General features: G+C 41.5%; 1 protein-coding gene across 2 annotated transcripts in view; it reads left to right on the forward strand.

Annotated features, from left to right (window-relative positions):
* The first annotated feature begins 254 nt into the window (after positions 1-254).
* BOD1L1 (biorientation of chromosomes in cell division 1 like 1) overlaps positions 255-16,328 on the forward strand; it is a 37,224-nt gene continuing 21,150 nt past the window's right edge. Inside the window, exons 1-10 of one of the 2 annotated variants that reach the window (XM_082282055.1) lie at positions 255-849; positions 1,269-1,393; positions 2,659-2,849; positions 4,002-4,613; positions 5,087-5,233; positions 6,556-6,725; positions 7,620-7,743; positions 8,095-8,239; positions 8,896-8,971; positions 9,866-15,977. In XM_082282055.1, coding sequence (XP_082138181.1) covers positions 655-849; positions 1,269-1,393; positions 2,659-2,849; positions 4,002-4,613; positions 5,087-5,233; positions 6,556-6,725; positions 7,620-7,743; positions 8,095-8,239; positions 8,896-8,971; positions 9,866-15,977 — 7,897 coding nt within the window. In that variant the 5' untranslated portion in view covers positions 255-654. The remainder of the gene's footprint in view (positions 850-1,268; positions 1,394-2,658; positions 2,850-4,001; positions 4,614-5,086; positions 5,234-6,555; positions 6,726-7,619; positions 7,744-8,094; positions 8,240-8,895; positions 8,972-9,865; positions 15,978-16,328) is intronic. The other variant, XM_082282056.1, reaches the window with a different exon arrangement.

Here is a 16,328-nt window from a genome sequence, read left to right on the forward strand (position 1 = left end):
GGCGGCCCCTGAGGCAGGCCCGGGGGGTAGGGGAGGTCCCGTTACCAGCCAGGAACAGCCCCCGGGCATCCCAAGCAGCGCCCGCACGGCCCCGCCGCCCATGACCCCGCGCGGCCCCGCCCCGCGCCCGAGGGAGGAAGCGCGCGGCACCGCCCGCACCGCGATGGCGGCCGGCGCAGGAAGGGGCGGGCCGCGGGGCGGGGCCGCCGGTCGCCGCCGGTCGCGCTGCAGCGGCGCCGGGCGGTCGGGGCGGCTAGGGAGAGGGGCACGCCCGCGGTGTCCGCACCGCCCAGCGGCGGCCGCGCCGCGCGGGGGGCCGTGGGTTCGGCGGGCGGGGGCCGAGCGCCGCCGCGGCCTCTTCTCTCCCCCCTCGGTCCGGCGGATCGGGGCCGCACCGGCCCGGGGGCCCTGAGCGGCTCCGCCCCCCCCGCCCCGTGCAGGGCCCGCGGCGGCTGCGCGCGGCCCCGCCAGTGCTCGTCCCGCGCCGATGGCGCCGCTCTCAGCGGCGGCGCCTCCGCCTCCCCCCGCGCCGCGCGCCTCTTCCTCCCGCCGTCCCCTTCCGCTTCCGGGGTCAGCGCCGCCGCTGCTCGCTGAGCAGCCCCGTCCCGGGGCCCGGCCGGCACTGCCGGCAGCAGCCGCCGCCCCGCCGCCCCCATGGCCACCAACCCCCAGCCTCCGCCGCCCCCGCCGCCGCCCCCTCAGCAGCCGCCGCCGCTGCCGGGGGCCGGGGCCGGCGCGGGGGGCGGCGCGGCCGAGCCCGAGCTGGTCTCCATGATCGTTAACCACCTCAAGAGCCAGGGGCTCTTCGACCAGTTCCGCCGCGACTGCTTGGCCGACGTGGACACCAAGGTGCGGGCGGACGGGTGGGAGCGGCGGCTCGGGGGGTCTCGGCGCCCCGGGCTCCGGCAGGTCGGGGGCGGGCCCGGCCCGGGGCAGCGCGCTCCGCGCTCGGAGGTGCGGAGCGGCCGCTGGGCCCGCGCGGGGCTCCGGCTGCGCTCGCGGCCGCGGGGGCGAAGCCGGAGCCCCGTGTTCGGCGGGGAGCGTGGGCCGGCCGGCCGTGCACGCACGGTCACACACACCTGGTTCGCGCAGGGTCTGGCAGGGCAGCGTTTAACGCGCTGCCATCGCCGCAAGGCTGCGGGAGCGGCTGCGCCTGCAGAGCACCGAGGGGGTTCGACGGGGCTCCCAGCTGTACTAGCCTGGCCAACGGAAGGATAACCAACCACTTATACAATCCTTCCAGTCCAATCTCTGCTGTTGCTTTCTAGCCTGCCTACCAGAATTTGAGACAGCGCGTTGACAACTTTGTTTCCAATCATTTGGCAACTCATACCTGGAGTCCTCATCTCAACAAAAACCAGCTGAGAAATAACATTAGACAGCAGGTTCTCAAGTAAGTGACAGTTCTGGGGTTTCTCTGAACATGCTTGTGTACTGTGATAGGTTACAGAGGCTCAGGGTTAATGTAAAGTGGGCTGCTTTCTTCGAAGAAACATCTGAAAAAGCTTTCTTTTTTTTTTTTTTTTTCCTCTCAGTGTTTAAAATGCGGTATTACTTGAGGTAGTAACTCACCATCTATTAGTCAGAATTAGACTGGAGATGTTCTTTGACCTGATCCAAGTTTATGCAGGGGTGGAAACCTTGATTTCGGCTTGGAATATAACCCTCTAGCTAAAGGGTGCCTTTACTTTCTGTTTTAAAGAGGTGTTAATAAAATTGCAATTATTATGTTTAAGGAGAAGTATGTGACAAACTAAACTGCAGAGTACAAAGCTAAAGTCACAAAACAGAAAAATTGTTTTAAATCTAGATGGGCAGAGAAGAGGTTTTAAGAATTGCTTTTTTGTTAAAATTATGTCAGACAGTTTAGCTTGATATTACGTTATTTCATGGAGATTCCTCCAGTCTTTTCTCAAATGTTAGACTCATAACAAACATTAGGAAATTTCTTCAGAGTACTATGAGTTTGGTCATTAAATTGGATTAAACCAAGGATTTGGGAACAAACTTACTCAGTCGTGCTGTGGCGGTACCGTTGATAACTTGTACTGAGGACTGTTTGGTTTGTAGGGAGGGGAGCAGTTTTCCTTGTTAAAGAAGCAATGAGGACAAGAGGTAGCATACATCCCACATAAGACTACAGGGGTCTATTTAGATAAGCTTTATAGCTGTGGGTTTTCTTTTCTATTTTATTTTACTGAAGATTAAGTGTATTCCATAAAGCTGCAGAACTTGCCACCTTATACTGGGCAGAAAGTAACTTAGGGTAGTGATGAGTGGTTTAGTAGTTACTTATACCTCATGCCTTCTATAATTCATCTCTTTATGCTGTGGAAATTGATACTATAGGGTTTCTTCTAAATTTCTTCCACAAATGGTTTTTGCAGTTAGATAACACTTGTAGGTGTAACCAGTAATGATGTAACAACAGGCTGCTTATTGTGTTAATTCTGTGTGCTTGAACTGTTTTGTTTCTCTAGCACATTTTTTCTTATGGATAAGGCACAGGCTAAATACATAGCTGTAGGGATGCTCAGAAAACATTGGTGTTTCATTGGAGGTTCTCATGAGTGTTTATGTCACATCTCAATGATCATATTTCATTACTACATTCTTGGAAACTAATTCTTCATACTAATTTATGTAACTTTGTTCCAGGTCTGGAATGTTGGAATCGGGAATTGACAGAATTATTTCTCAGGTTGTGGACCCAAAGATCAACCACACATTCAGACCTCAGGTGGAAAAAGCTGTCCATGAATTTTTAGCCACATTGAATCACAAAGAGGAGGCAGGCCCCAGTACATCTCCAAGTGAGGAGAAAGCAGATGCTTCTATTACAGTACAAGGTATTCTACCATTTCTCTGAGCAGTCTATTAACAAAAAAATAGGGTTTGAGAGAGCAGAATCATTGACTAGGTTTGCTACCACCATAACACTGTTGGTATCAATATTAGCAAGGTGAGCTCTAGGCACTGTGCCATAGCATTTGTCTCTTAGTCTATGTATAAAGGTAGAAAGCAATAGAGATGTCACCCTGCTACGACCATGTCACTCTGTCATGAGATTATGAGGGATCAGTTTACTGTGGGGAGAAAACTTGGTCTCAGTATTATAGGATCAGATAAGACATAGCTGTAAGAGAAGAATGATGCAGCTTTCTTGTTCATTCGTAGACAGGGAAAAAATTACTTAATAGACAGTTACGTGTGCAGTTGCTGTGTGCTATAAAATTTGGATTGCTAAAGTCCTAATGTTACCTGTATTGACTTCTAAATGCTCCTGCAGGTAATTGTCCATTCTTTCCTATTTTAAGAGACTCCACAGCCATCCATTTGTAACCTTTATTTAAATCCCAGCCTTTTTCCTGTGAGGCCCACTTCCTGTGAAGTGGGTTACTAAGCCAGCTGCAACTCTTAGTGCTAGTCCAGTTAACTCTTAGTCATTCATCTTCAGAACTGGTTCTGAGATGACAGAAAAGTGATAACATAGTTCTGATAGTCCTGTTGTTATATAGTCAGTATGCTGAGTCGATCTTCCATGACATTTATGGAGATACTAGAGGTGTGAGCTACTGATTTCCTCCTGCATTGTGTGCATATATGTAGAATATTATTATATATGTATATATATTATCCAGAATCATCGTCCTACTTAGGATGTTGGTAAAGTTGAACAAGGACTGTGTTCAGAATGTCCTTGCCATTGACAATCCCCATGTTCTTTAGCACACCTTAGGAGCAGTGGTGTGTCACAGAGCAAAATGAATCTCTAGTAATCGTAGTGTTTGCTACAAGAATGCAACTTCTTGGGAGTTTTTTGTTTGGTTGTTTTTTTTAACCAAAATCTCTCAAGACAAAATTTGTCAAATATTTTAGTTAATTATAAATATTTTATAGAGAGTGCTTATTCTGTTTCTTTTCACTTGTTTAATGTTCTATCTCAACAGAATTACAGAAACTAGGGTGAAGTAAAACTCTGTTCTTTTTTACTATTCAAGGTGTCTCTGCTACAGCTCCAAGTGCTAATGTAGCTAGTGATGCAATGTCCATTTTGGAAACAATAACTTCTCTTAACCAAGAAGCAAGTGCTGCCAGGGCTTCAACAGAGACCTCAAATCCCAAGAACAATGACAAATTTGCAAAAAAACTCTCATCTCAGCAGAGTGTGGATGGTAGCACTGATAAAGAGAGAAATGCGGAGGACTTGCCAGACAGAGAGAAAGCAATTTGTGACCTTTCTGGAGAAGGGGCTGAAACACTTGCAAAGTGTGAAGATTTAAATGAGCTTCCCTGCCAAAGTGAAGAAATAAAAATAACAGCAAAGGATGCTAATATTTTGACTTTTACAAGTAAGGATATTCAACAGGAAAGTGAAGAGGTAAAGAGTAAATTATTGGATAAATCTGACAAGAAACCAGACAGCAGTGAAAAAAGTGAAAGAAGAAAAGAAAAGAAGGAAAAGCTTGACAAGAAGTCTGATCATTCAAAGAAAAGTGATGATACTCCAAAGTCAAAAGAAGAAAAGCAAGCAAAAGAGTTGGAACCAGTGAAACAGTTAGTTCCAGAAAAAAATAGCAATAAACATAAAACAGCTGAAAGCACTAAAGAAGGTATGGTATGGGCAATGCTCTTCCTCAAAATGTGGATAAGGAGTAAGGTTTTTAAGTTTATTCAGGAGCTGAATTAGAATATTTGGAATCAGTATGTTTGGAATGTAAGTTTTCTGGTAGTTGTGGCAAACCTGTCTGCTAGTGACAATTCGACTCTTAGCTGAGGTACCTGAATTAGGAATCAGATAACCTTTGATTCCTCAGGTGTGTGATTGGTCATCTTAATCTGGCAAGTTCTCTCAACAATTTCAGTCCTCATTTAAAGTTTGTAGTTCTACCTCAGAGTGATTTTTGTTTTGAGTAAACCAGAGTTAGCCTGGTTATTTTATTAAGGTGTTAAAATTTTGTTTTCTTATTTCTAACTCTTAACGTAGTTTTGTTCTTAGTGACAAAATTGATGTTTTGGTAAGAAAAGTTTCACAAATTCAGTGTGTTGCCTTAGAGCTCTTTGTTTTTACTTTTTCCTTTGCAAGAAAATGCGTTCATAGATTCAGATATGGATGTACTCAGTGACATCACGGTCAGCTCTGTCCATACCAGTGACCTTTCTTCCTTTGAAGAGGAGAGCGAAGAGGAGCCTGTAATTTCTGACAGTACTGAAGAGGGGGAGATCACATCAGGTGGTAAAATAATTACATTGTTAACTAGCAATAAGGAGTATGTAATACTTTTGTTGAGTGTACCATATCATAAATTTGAGGGTTTGCAATGTTGTACTTAACCTGTAAGAGAGAATTTGAATGCGAACTGGATAGTGTTTGTGCAGTTGGAAAAGATGAGTAGTGGATTTACTTTCTGAATATTTTTATTCATATAATATCTTTTGGTATATTCTAAACATTCTAAATATTTTTTATGCTACAGTATTACATAGATGAGAAAAGCACGTAATGGTGAATGTCTCTGTTCTGTGGGGTTTCTTCCTCTCCATTCTGCCATGAACTTGGTGTAACACTGGAGTGCTTTGTGACCCTGAGGTAGTGGCTGTAGCTGACTCTGTACATCAGGTTGGGTTTAGAGCTTTAGTATTCTGGAAGTTGGCCACAGTAGAAAGAGCAGCAATGGATCTAGCTTTAAAAGTTCAGAAATACCAAGTTGCTTCACTGGGTGTGTTGCCTTTTTGTGTTCTCCCTATCTAGGACAGACTTCCAACTGATTTCTACGGTTAATAACACTTTCCACTTTATAATGCAGAATGCCTTAGTACCTGAATGAGTTCTCTCTAGTATGCTCACAGGTTACCTTTTCTGCTCTCAAAATATAATTTAGAAGCACTGAATTACCTGTTCTCTGGCTTTGGTCTTACTTTGTAACTTGACAGATTATGTTCAGTTATGACTAAATATTTATGAAACGAAAACAAACCTCAAGTATGTTTCAAGAATACAAATAATTAGTACAGTATTGCACTATTTCTAGTAATCTTGATAGAACTGAAATAGATTTATTTATATTTACTTGATTAATACTTATATCTGTGTAACCAACAGTGTGTTTCGTGTATGTATTTCAGTAGGCCAACTACTTTTTACGTACTCAAATACTGTACCGATATTCTTGGTGTGGGGAGAATTATAATTTAATACCTAGCAGAAATTGTATTGACTTCTCATGCATAGCTAGCTACTAAGTACTGTATGTAAACGGGCAGTGGGATTACAGGCAAGAGGGTAAACCCAGTTGTTGTGTCCTGGTTTATTACCAGGTTTGTGTCATGCAATTTTTTGGCTGAATGATGCACACAAACACATGAATGTACCTTTGATTTTTTTCATAATCTAGCGATATTTGGATGCTAAAAGGGTTTAATTTTTTAACTGTTTATGGTTTTAGAGTAAATAATTGTTAATACATTCTGTGTAGCTTTGCCTCCTCAAAAGTTATGTTGGAAGCACTGCCCTAATTTATCAATATATCTCTACGCTCACTAACGTTTCTTTAGATGAAGAGGAGAAAAACAGTCAAAGTAAGACAAAGCCCCATGCTAACGAGCTGAGTGACGGGAAAGCCAAGCCTGTTCGCCATGCTTATGTTCGCAAGCCTTTCCTGTACTCCAAATACTTCAGTGATTCTGATGATGAGCGAACTGTAGAACAGCGCCGTCAGTCCATTGTAAGTCTGGGGTTTTCTGCTGCTCACATTCTGGTCCTAAAACTTTTTTAGGGCAGAAATTCCACTTCTGGTTTGGTGGTAGTTTGTGTGAGGGGGAGTCTTCTGTTTCTTCTCCTTTCAGGGGTTTTTTTCCTCTTGTATTATAGCTGCCCTTTCTTCAGGTTTCCATCAGTATGGCACAGTCTGCTCTCCAGCACAGCACTCTGCTCTGCTGATTATAGTTTGAAGGCTTCTGGCAGTGAAAGCAATGACAGTGTGTTCTCTCTCTTTCCCCTCCCCCCAAAATAAAATATGGATGAAAAAAGTAACCCATATGTACCTGCAGCCTGCCTTCAGTGGGGTTTTTAGTAGATCAGGCTTGTGTTGAGTACTGGAGGCTACTTCATTACACCAGCTCTTTACATAGTCCTTGCTGACCATGAAATCAGTAGTTTGTAGCAAGTCTGCAGCCACTGAGAATGGAAACAGAGATTTAAGCACATGCAGTCTGTTCTGTGGCAGAAGGGCCAGCACAGAGAAGAGGGAGCAGCAGTTCTTTTAGATTTTCTCCTTTGGCCAGGTACATATATTTATGTTACATGTATAATGCATGTGTATAAAATATGTTGTGTATATATTGTATATACATACAAATAAAACATACATTCTTTGAGAAAGTCTCATAGCTTCAGTCTGCAGTCTTGATTGGCAGTGAAATTCTGGAACTCAGCTAATTTCGCCTCACAAAAATATTAGTGTTCCATTAACTTTTGTATGATTTCTAAGGCGTATTTATGTTTTTGCTTGCCTTAAGCTACAGTGTTTTGTTTTCTATGGGGTTTAGACTTATATTTATAGTCAAAGAACATTCTTTGACCTAATGTTAAATTGTTCTCCATGGTTTTGTATCTCTAGGCCAAAGAAAAAGAAGAAAGACTCCTTAGAAGACGAATTAACAGAGAGAGACTCGAAGAAAAACGTAAACAGAAGGCTGCCGAAAAGACAAAATCCCTAAAAACTGGAAATCAGAATGCTAAAGGTATGAGAAGAAAAACTGTGAGTAGCCCACACCACCCTGCTCTCACTTATTCTCCATAGAATAACACATTCAGCTTTGAATAATGGTCATACAAGTCTGTAGTCATTTCCTTCCCTTAGTAACCCAACATCTCAACAGTGATGTAACAGAAAAAATTATAATGCAAAATATTAATACGGAATTTCTTCTTCGCTTTTTCATATATCCATTACACTGCTTAGGCTCAATTAATACCTGTGTAACTGCTATTCTCTGCTACATTTTAGTACTCTCTGTACTGTTTTGTCATGTTTATAGCTGAAACACTAATAAATTATGTGTATGTATTTCACCATTTGTGTATTATTTTAGGAAAAAGTGGCTTGCACTTAGAAGAACCTTCATCAAAAAGTGTAGAGTCAAAAACTACTGGTACCAGCATTAAGGATGTGCTTAAAGAACAGAAATTTTTGGAAAAAAAAGTGGCCCTGAGCAGAAAAAGAAAAAGGGATTCAAGGTACTTAGTATTTACTCAATAGGAGTTAAGGTTTTGAATATTCGTTTTTGCAGATTGGAAAGGTTCTTTTCAACTTTGTACTTAGCCTTATCCATTTTAACAGTTTTCTCTTAAAATATTTGCATAATTTTGTTACTAATAAGCGTGGAATTCAGGCAGAAAAATTATAGCTGCTTAAATACATGGCATCTCAGACTGCAGTAGTAGTCTTTATGTGGCTTTTCACAGAATGGTATTAAAGGCATGAGATTGGAGACCTTTTACATGTCTGTGCATCTAGTAGGCGAGTCAAGTTGGCTTCATCTTTAGATTGATGTTTATGTAGATACGTACCTGTGTACATAACTGTCCTCATACAGGTAAATATGGGGCAACGAGAACTCTGACCCATTTTACAGGGACAACAGCAGTACAAATGTCATACTAATACTGCTTTAAAGCACTTGTATTCCGGGTATTTTTGAAGTTGATATATAATTTTACAAGCAAAAAAAGCCTGGGCAAATTGGTTAAAAGTTTGGTGATCATGTTCTATTTCTGTATTTTTAGGAGCATTTCTCTCTTGTGCTCAGCTCTTGTGAAAGCAGAAATTTTACAAATTAATGTTAGACTGGTACTGATTGTTCTTTATTAAGTTGGCCAAATACCTATTTCAGGCATGCTGAAGATAGCTGCAGAAAGAAAAATGAGCCATCTGAAGAAGATTCTAAAGAAATGCAAAAGACAAATGAGGTAGGTGTCTCTGAAAAATAAACCTTACGATCTTCCTTTTAATTCTAATAGTACTCTTTCATATGTCCGCACCAAACTGCATATAATTGCATTTGTTCTCACTAGTAAGTTTTTCCCTGCCTGTTCCTTCAGTTGTATTAGTGATCTGACATCACTGTAGTAATGTTTTTTGAATTCCAATAGCCACTGAAATATGGTCTGTATATTCAGTGTTGATGCATGTCTAGTAGAACCTGAGATGCAGTTTGAGCCCGAATCTGTGAAGTATGCTGGGTTTTAAAAAAAGAGCAGTGTTTTTTATATGCAAAGACTTCAGCTTGATCTGTTTAAACTTCTCACTGGAAAGTTAAACTGACTGTGCTCCAAACACAAAAGGAAATAAAATTTTTATGGCAAGAATTCTATGAATAACATTGTTTAAATTAAAAAAGGTGGGAGTGGAAGTTCAAGTAGAAGTCTAGATTTATTTTTTTTAGGTCTTGTTGTGGTGTTTTGTTTTGAATTTTTAGTTACGGTTTTGTTCTACCAGACAGCATAATGGCTATTTAAAGGAACTTACAGAGTGCTTGAAATTGTGATTGTGTATTCAAAAATCAGTTTAAGTCATTTTAGAAAAATTACCTTACGAAGAAAAGATAATAAAGTTCAGACAGGCTGCTTAAGGATAACTTCTTTTGCTTTGGATTTTTCCACAATGGTAGATAGTTGAAATGAATCTGGCAGTTTTTGTTTTCTGACTGACTCTATTGTAGGTGAATTTTTATTACAATGTTAAGTGTATTCCCTAGCGTATTGTTTTTTTTGAGAGTTTGTGCTTGCCAGTTCTGTTCAGTCACATAAGTGAAGGAACTGTGTAATATGTACTTACATATATAAAAAAAATCTCTTTTGTAGACTTGTGAAAAAAATTCTTCCAAAGAATTGAAGCACAATCATGGGAAAAACGAATTCTCTAAACAACTTAGAAGACTTTCAGAATGGGGGCATTCAACTGAGGAAAGCAAAAGTGATTCTAAGGCAGAAAAAGAACATAAAAGAAGAACCTCCACTTCTCTTCAGGCTGAAGGAACTCAGCAGGACAATGAAACAAGGGATCCAAAAAAACAACTGGATAAAGCAGAAGTCAATAGTGAAGAACCACAGAAGCAGAAATCCATATTTAAGAATGAAAAACACCCCAAAAAAGATACTGACACAGAAATTCAACATATGAGAAATTCTGCCAAAAAAGAAGCCAAGTCTTACAGAGATAAAAATGAGAAGGAAAGAACTGCTTTAGAAGATAAACTTTCTTTAAAGCACAAATATAAAGGAGATGGTATTCACAAGTCAGGTGAAGATGTTGAACTTCATTCATTTGAGAGAAGTTTGAAAGGAGAGGATGGTGGCCAGAAACATAATCAACAAATAAAGGTTTCCTCAGATGACAAATGTGAAAGAAAAAGTAAACACCGAAGTGAACGGAAAGTATCAGTAACAGGAAAGGATGGAAAAAACCCTTCTGAATCAACCTTAAAAGCTGAAGAATTACTGAGGAAAGAAAACAAAAAAGACAGACATCTCTCAAGGGCAGAATGCAAGACCAAAAGGTCCTTGAGTGATTCTAAGCCACAGAAGGATTCCTTAAGTGCCTCAAAGCAACCTGCTTCAGCATCACATAGAAGAAGCGAAAGCTACTCAGAAGATAAACATGAAATAGAATCAGCTAACTCTGATAGTAATGTAAAACATGAAGATGGTCTTCATAAAGATAGACGAAGATCTAAGAGCCTTGCAGAAGACAAGATTTTGTTAAAGTCCAAGTCAAAGAGTCATAATAAACAGTTCAAAGCATCTGAAACAGAATTACAGGAATTAACAAAACAAGACACTGGACAGAAACTAGACAAAGATAAGAGCCTGGAAGACAATGATTCAGATAAACAACACAAATCCAGAAATGAAGATAAAGGTTTGGAGGATAGTGGTGCTGAGTTTGAGCTTGGAAGTGGCCCACAGTCAACTCAGGGATCACAAAAAGACTTTAGTCACAGAGTTAAGTTACATTCTGGAGAAAAAGGGTCTGTAAAAGAGAAGTACAGAGGTGATAAAGATTTAAGTAATTCCAAACTAGAAAGAAGGTTCTCTGCTGAAGGTCATAAAAGCAGAAACTTAAAGCACAGCAACAAAGAAGTAAAGAAGAAGGATGAGAGCATCAAATTGGAAGATAAAGGCACTAAAGAAATGGACAGTGGGCATGAAAGATTGTCAAACGTCACAGTGGCAGTGGATAAGAAACAAAGCAAGAAAGTATCCTGTGAAAACAGAAAAGGCAGTTTATCAAACCAAGATTTACTTAAGGAGGAAAAGCAATCAGCTAGCACAACTGAAAGCAGCCAGGCTCCAGCCCCTCAAAAGGCAGCTATGAATCATGATGGCTTGCATTCTGGTCATGCGGAAGAGCTGATGGAACTTGATTTGAAAAAAACAAAAGCACAGGAAGCATCTAACAATGAAGGAAAAAACATTCAAAACTCTTTCCAAGCCAGAGATGCCAAGTGTGCAGTAAAACAAAAAGTATCTCGTTCTGTTTCAAATAAGGAGTTAAAACACAGCTTGGCAGATCCTGAAGCCTGTGAATCGCAGTTTCTGCCTGCAGCTGAAAAAACTGTTGAACAAGAAGATACTTCTAATAAACAAGTTGGTGCCTTAGACACTTTGTCCAAAAAAGCTTCTATGGCTCAAGGACCCAGTAAACAAGGGGCTTCTAAAATGAGCATTGTGGATGAAACAAGTGGTAGAACCTTAAAGAATGTGGCCAGTAAAGATCAGGCTTCAAAAGATAGCAGAAGACCAAAGAATTTAAAAACTGTGATAAATTCTAATTCAGATGATGTTCCTTTAGCAATTAATTCTTCAAGGGAAGATGCTGCTGATGCAAAGTCCATGGATATGGATATCTCGGATTTTACAGATTCTTTAGGTAGTGTGTCTAAAGAATGCCATAATTCAGATGGGACTTCCTTATTGGAAGATGCTTTCCTTTTGAAGAATGATACAGCACAGGTTGTATACATGGAGCAAGATAGTGCAGGGCCAAGTTCTGTCATGAAAGATGATGGTGACACCACCATCATGGCAAACAGTATAGAAAAAGATAATGAGGTGTCCCGGTCTGGTGAACAGGCAGTGGAAGACGGTACAGCTGGGTTATGTAGTCAAGATTACAATGAAGCAGCAAAGTCGGAAAGCTCTCAAGATAGGGAGTTAAAAAGAAAAGAGGAAAACTTGTTGTCTAACATAACTGAAGATCGTGGAGATGTAACAACAAAAGAACTTACCCTAAGAATAAAAGAGGGAGAGTGCTTGAATACAGATCCCTCCACAAAGGGAGAAAGAAGCACAATGGATAGTGTGGAAAAAAACAAGGTGCATGACACTGATTATATGATCCAGTCTTCCTCTGTTTTAGTGCCTGAAGGAGTTCCTGAGGAAACTTTCAAAGGCTCTGTTATTGCCAGTAGGCAAGAAGGGACCAATGTGGTTGGCATGGAAGACAAAAATGAAAGTAATGCTGTAGGTACCAGTGCAGGAAGTAGTAAACCTAGTTCATTGTACAGCAGCCTACAAAAAACTCCAGCCACTGTGATAGGAACTAGCACAGAAAAGATCACTGAGAGCACTGCAATGGCAACTAGTACAGGAGGAGAAAGAGCTGAGGGTGCACCACATTCTGAAAAGGACAGTGATGCTACAACCACTTGCTCAGAAGAAGAAAGTGAGGTGACAGTAATCTGCACAAGCATAGAAGCTGATGAAGGTTTCACAACAGGCGTATGGGTAAAAAGTAGTGAGGGTTGCAGTTTCATCACAGGAGCAGATGTTCGTGACTGTACTGTTGCAGCAGCTGAAGAAGGTGGTGGCAGTGTTGTCACTGAAGGATTAGCAGAAAGTGAAAGTTTCCTAACAAGTACAGAAGGAGAAGAAAATGGTGACTGTACCATGGTTGATGCAGAAGAGGGTGGTAAGGATTCTGTGAACCCAAGCAGAGTAGAAATTGAAGACAGTGTGAATAGTGCTGGGACAGAAGAAAAAGATGACGCTGTGACTAGTGCAGGCTCTGAAGAAAAGCGAAATAGCTCAACTTGTGTAGATACAGGCAAATTCGAAAGTTCTGTGTCGTGCTTAGGTGAAATGGAGAGCGATGGAGCTGTAACTAGTGCAGGGACAGAAACAGGTGAAGGGTCCACCAGTGGTGATAATTCAGGTGAATTTAGGGGCAGTGTGATAGCTGGCCAAGTAAAAGAACACGAAGGTACTGTGACTTGCACAGGTGCAGAAGAAAGAGGTCATAACTTCATCATCTGCTCTGTGACTGGTACAGATACCCAAGGAGAAAGTGCTGTAACTGGTGAATGTATTGCAGTGGTCACAAACAACAGTGCCACGGCTGGAACTAGTGGTGACAAATCTGAAGATACTGTAAATGGTGAAAGCACAGTGACCAGCACAGGCATAACCCCAGAAGATGATGCTGAAATTTCAGCCGTCTGCACAGGGCTAGAAGACAGCAATGAGGGATTTGTAGTTTGTTTAGAAGCTGAAAAATGTGAAAGTCTAATGGACAGTACAAGGGCAAAGGAAGAAGCCAGTATCACTACAGTCAGCGTTGGTCTGTGTGATGATGAAGGTTTTGTGACTAGTACAGGCTCAAAAGAAGAGGATGAAGAAGGTGAGGACATTGTGACCAGTACAGGAAGAGGAAATGAAGAAAATGAGCATGCTTCTACTTGTACAGGAATGGAAAGTGAAAATGCACTAATTTGTATAGGTGCAGAAGAAGGTGAAAGTTCCATTATCTGCATAGTTGCTGAACAAATGGAAGCTGAGTCAGGAGTGGCTGGCACAGATATAAGTAAGCTTACTGTCGACAGCATGACAAGTGTAGAGAAAGAAGCTAATTGTGGCACAGACTGCAAAAATTATAAAGGCATTGTTGAAAGCAGCGTAACCAGTGCAAGTGCTGCAGATGAGGGTGCCTTAGCTGCACAGAAAGGAAAGCATGAAGGTACCTTGCTTCCCTCAGATGCTGAGGAGTGTGAGGGTCCCATGACTAGTGCTATGGCAGTGCAAGATAAGACTCAGTTTGGTGCTGAGGACAAACATGAGAATGCCATGACTTCCTTTGACAGCAGAGAACTTGATGCCTCTATAAGTAGTGCAGTTCCAAAGGAAGATGAAACTTCTCGTACTCCTTCTGACAGAGAAGTAAAAGTGAAAGGTGATGTCATCTCTACCAGCACAGTGGAAGATGCTCCCTTGCATTCAGCCATGGATGCAGAAGAAGGTCCACTTGCTGTTGCAGGAGTAAATGAAAGTGGGGAAAGCTCTATGATCTTAATAGACACTGAAGACACAGTGCCTATGCCCAGCACAGCTACAGAGTTTAAAGAGTGTGTTAATACTTCTAGCAGTAAGCAGGAGAAAGATGAGTGCACTATGATTTCCACCAGTATAGTGGAGGAATTTGAGGCTCCTATGTCAAGTGCAGCTATTGAATATGATGGTCAGCTCCCCTCTGTGAAAACAGAAGAAATAAATGAGAATGCTATGGTTTCCATAGATATGGAAGTATATGAGGTTCCCATGCCTAGTGAATCCAGTACAGGAGATGATAACAGTGATGATGGGAGTCACCCAACTGCTAGTGGTAAGGAAGAAAAGGATGAGTGTGCTATGATTTCCACAAGTGTTGTGGAAGAACAAGTAATCCTAATGTCAGGTGAAGTCACAGAAGAGGCAATTCAACATACCTCAGACATGGAGTCAAAAAATGAAACATTAATGATCTCTACAAGTACAGCAGAATGTTTTGAAGCTCCTATGTCTAGTGTAGCTATGCAAGATGAAAACAAACTCAGTGCTTCTGAAACAGAAGGAAGATATGAAGCTGCTATGATCACTACAAGCATGACAGAAGAATGTGAGATAGTCCTGATCAGTGCAGCACCACAAGCTGAAAGTCAGCTCATTGTAGCAGGAGATGAAGATGCTGTTCTCTCTCCAAATGCATCAGAGGAATGTAAAGGTGTGGAGACCACTGCAACTGTAGATGAGCAATTTGGGCTAGCTGCTTTCAATGCAGATGGGAAAAGCAAAGGTTCTGTGATTTTTGTGGGAGAATGTGGAGCTCCTGTGCTAAGGGTTGCAACCGACAGTGAAGATCAACACACTGCTTCAAATATAGGAGATAAGGATGAGGGGGCAGTGATCACTCTGAGCACAATGGAAGAATGTGATAGTCTCTTTACCTTTACAGTCATAGAAGAAAGTCAACTTGCTACTGAGAGTACAGAAGTAAAAGACAAAAGTGAAGAAATTTTTAATACTGCTAACCAGATTGAATGCATCCTATCAACTACAGGCCCCGAAAAAAGTGAGAATTCTTTGCTTGTTATTGGGAGAGAGAACGAGACACGTGAGAGTGGGGCGAGGACAGAATCGGCAGCATCTCAGGCCACAGTAGACAGTGAAATCTCAGAAACGGGTGAAAATGCCGTGAACCTCATGAGTGTGGATGAGGCCCTCTGCGTGGAGATTAGTACAGAGACTGCTGAGAGTCCTTCCCCAGAGGCAGGTGAGGACGATGAGCAAGCTGAAGATGTTTTGCATGAGGATGTTACATCGGAACTCTCTTGTACAATTTCAGAAGCAGTGATAGAGAGTGAAGCTGTTAAGAATGTAAGCTGTAAATTAAACTCAAACGTGGTTTTAGAAAGTGACTTTTCTGAAATAAGGACTCCCCTGCCTAAGACACAGGCTCTTTCCTTAGTTTCTGCAAATGAAGTGACTGTAAACACCAACCACAGTGAAGTAACAATAGAAGCAGAATTAGGGAAAAAAGGGGACCTCCCTTTGTTGCATGTAGAAGAGCTATATGACAGTGATGACAAAACCAGCTTGGTCAAAACAGATGATACTGGCATTGAAGTTACTTTTCAGAAAAGCAATGCAACCTTTAATTCAGGTGAGGATTTCTTTTTTTTTTTTTTTTTAATTTTTTAGTTTATGAATTGTCATAAATAGATGCATTTTACCATCATTATAGTTAGAAATAACTTGTACTGTTCAAATATACCTCACTTCGTTAGTTGCAATATGGCTATTAATATATTTAAGAGTTGGTGACAAATAAGCATGTGATTTTGGGTGAATAGGACCACCTGAGTTGTGTTGGAAAACAAATACTAGAATGCAAAAAATTACTAAAATACATTGACATCAAATTATGAGCTAATATATAAAGTGATTTGCAAGGAGTAATTATTGTGGAGCTACACATAGGTTTCGTTTTTAACGTGTTACAAAATTCAAAAAA

The sequence above is a fragment of the Coloeus monedula genome, assembly GCF_965178545.1.
Source record: "Coloeus monedula genome assembly, chromosome: 5".
Taxonomy (NCBI): domain Eukaryota; kingdom Metazoa; phylum Chordata; class Aves; order Passeriformes; family Corvidae; genus Coloeus; species Coloeus monedula.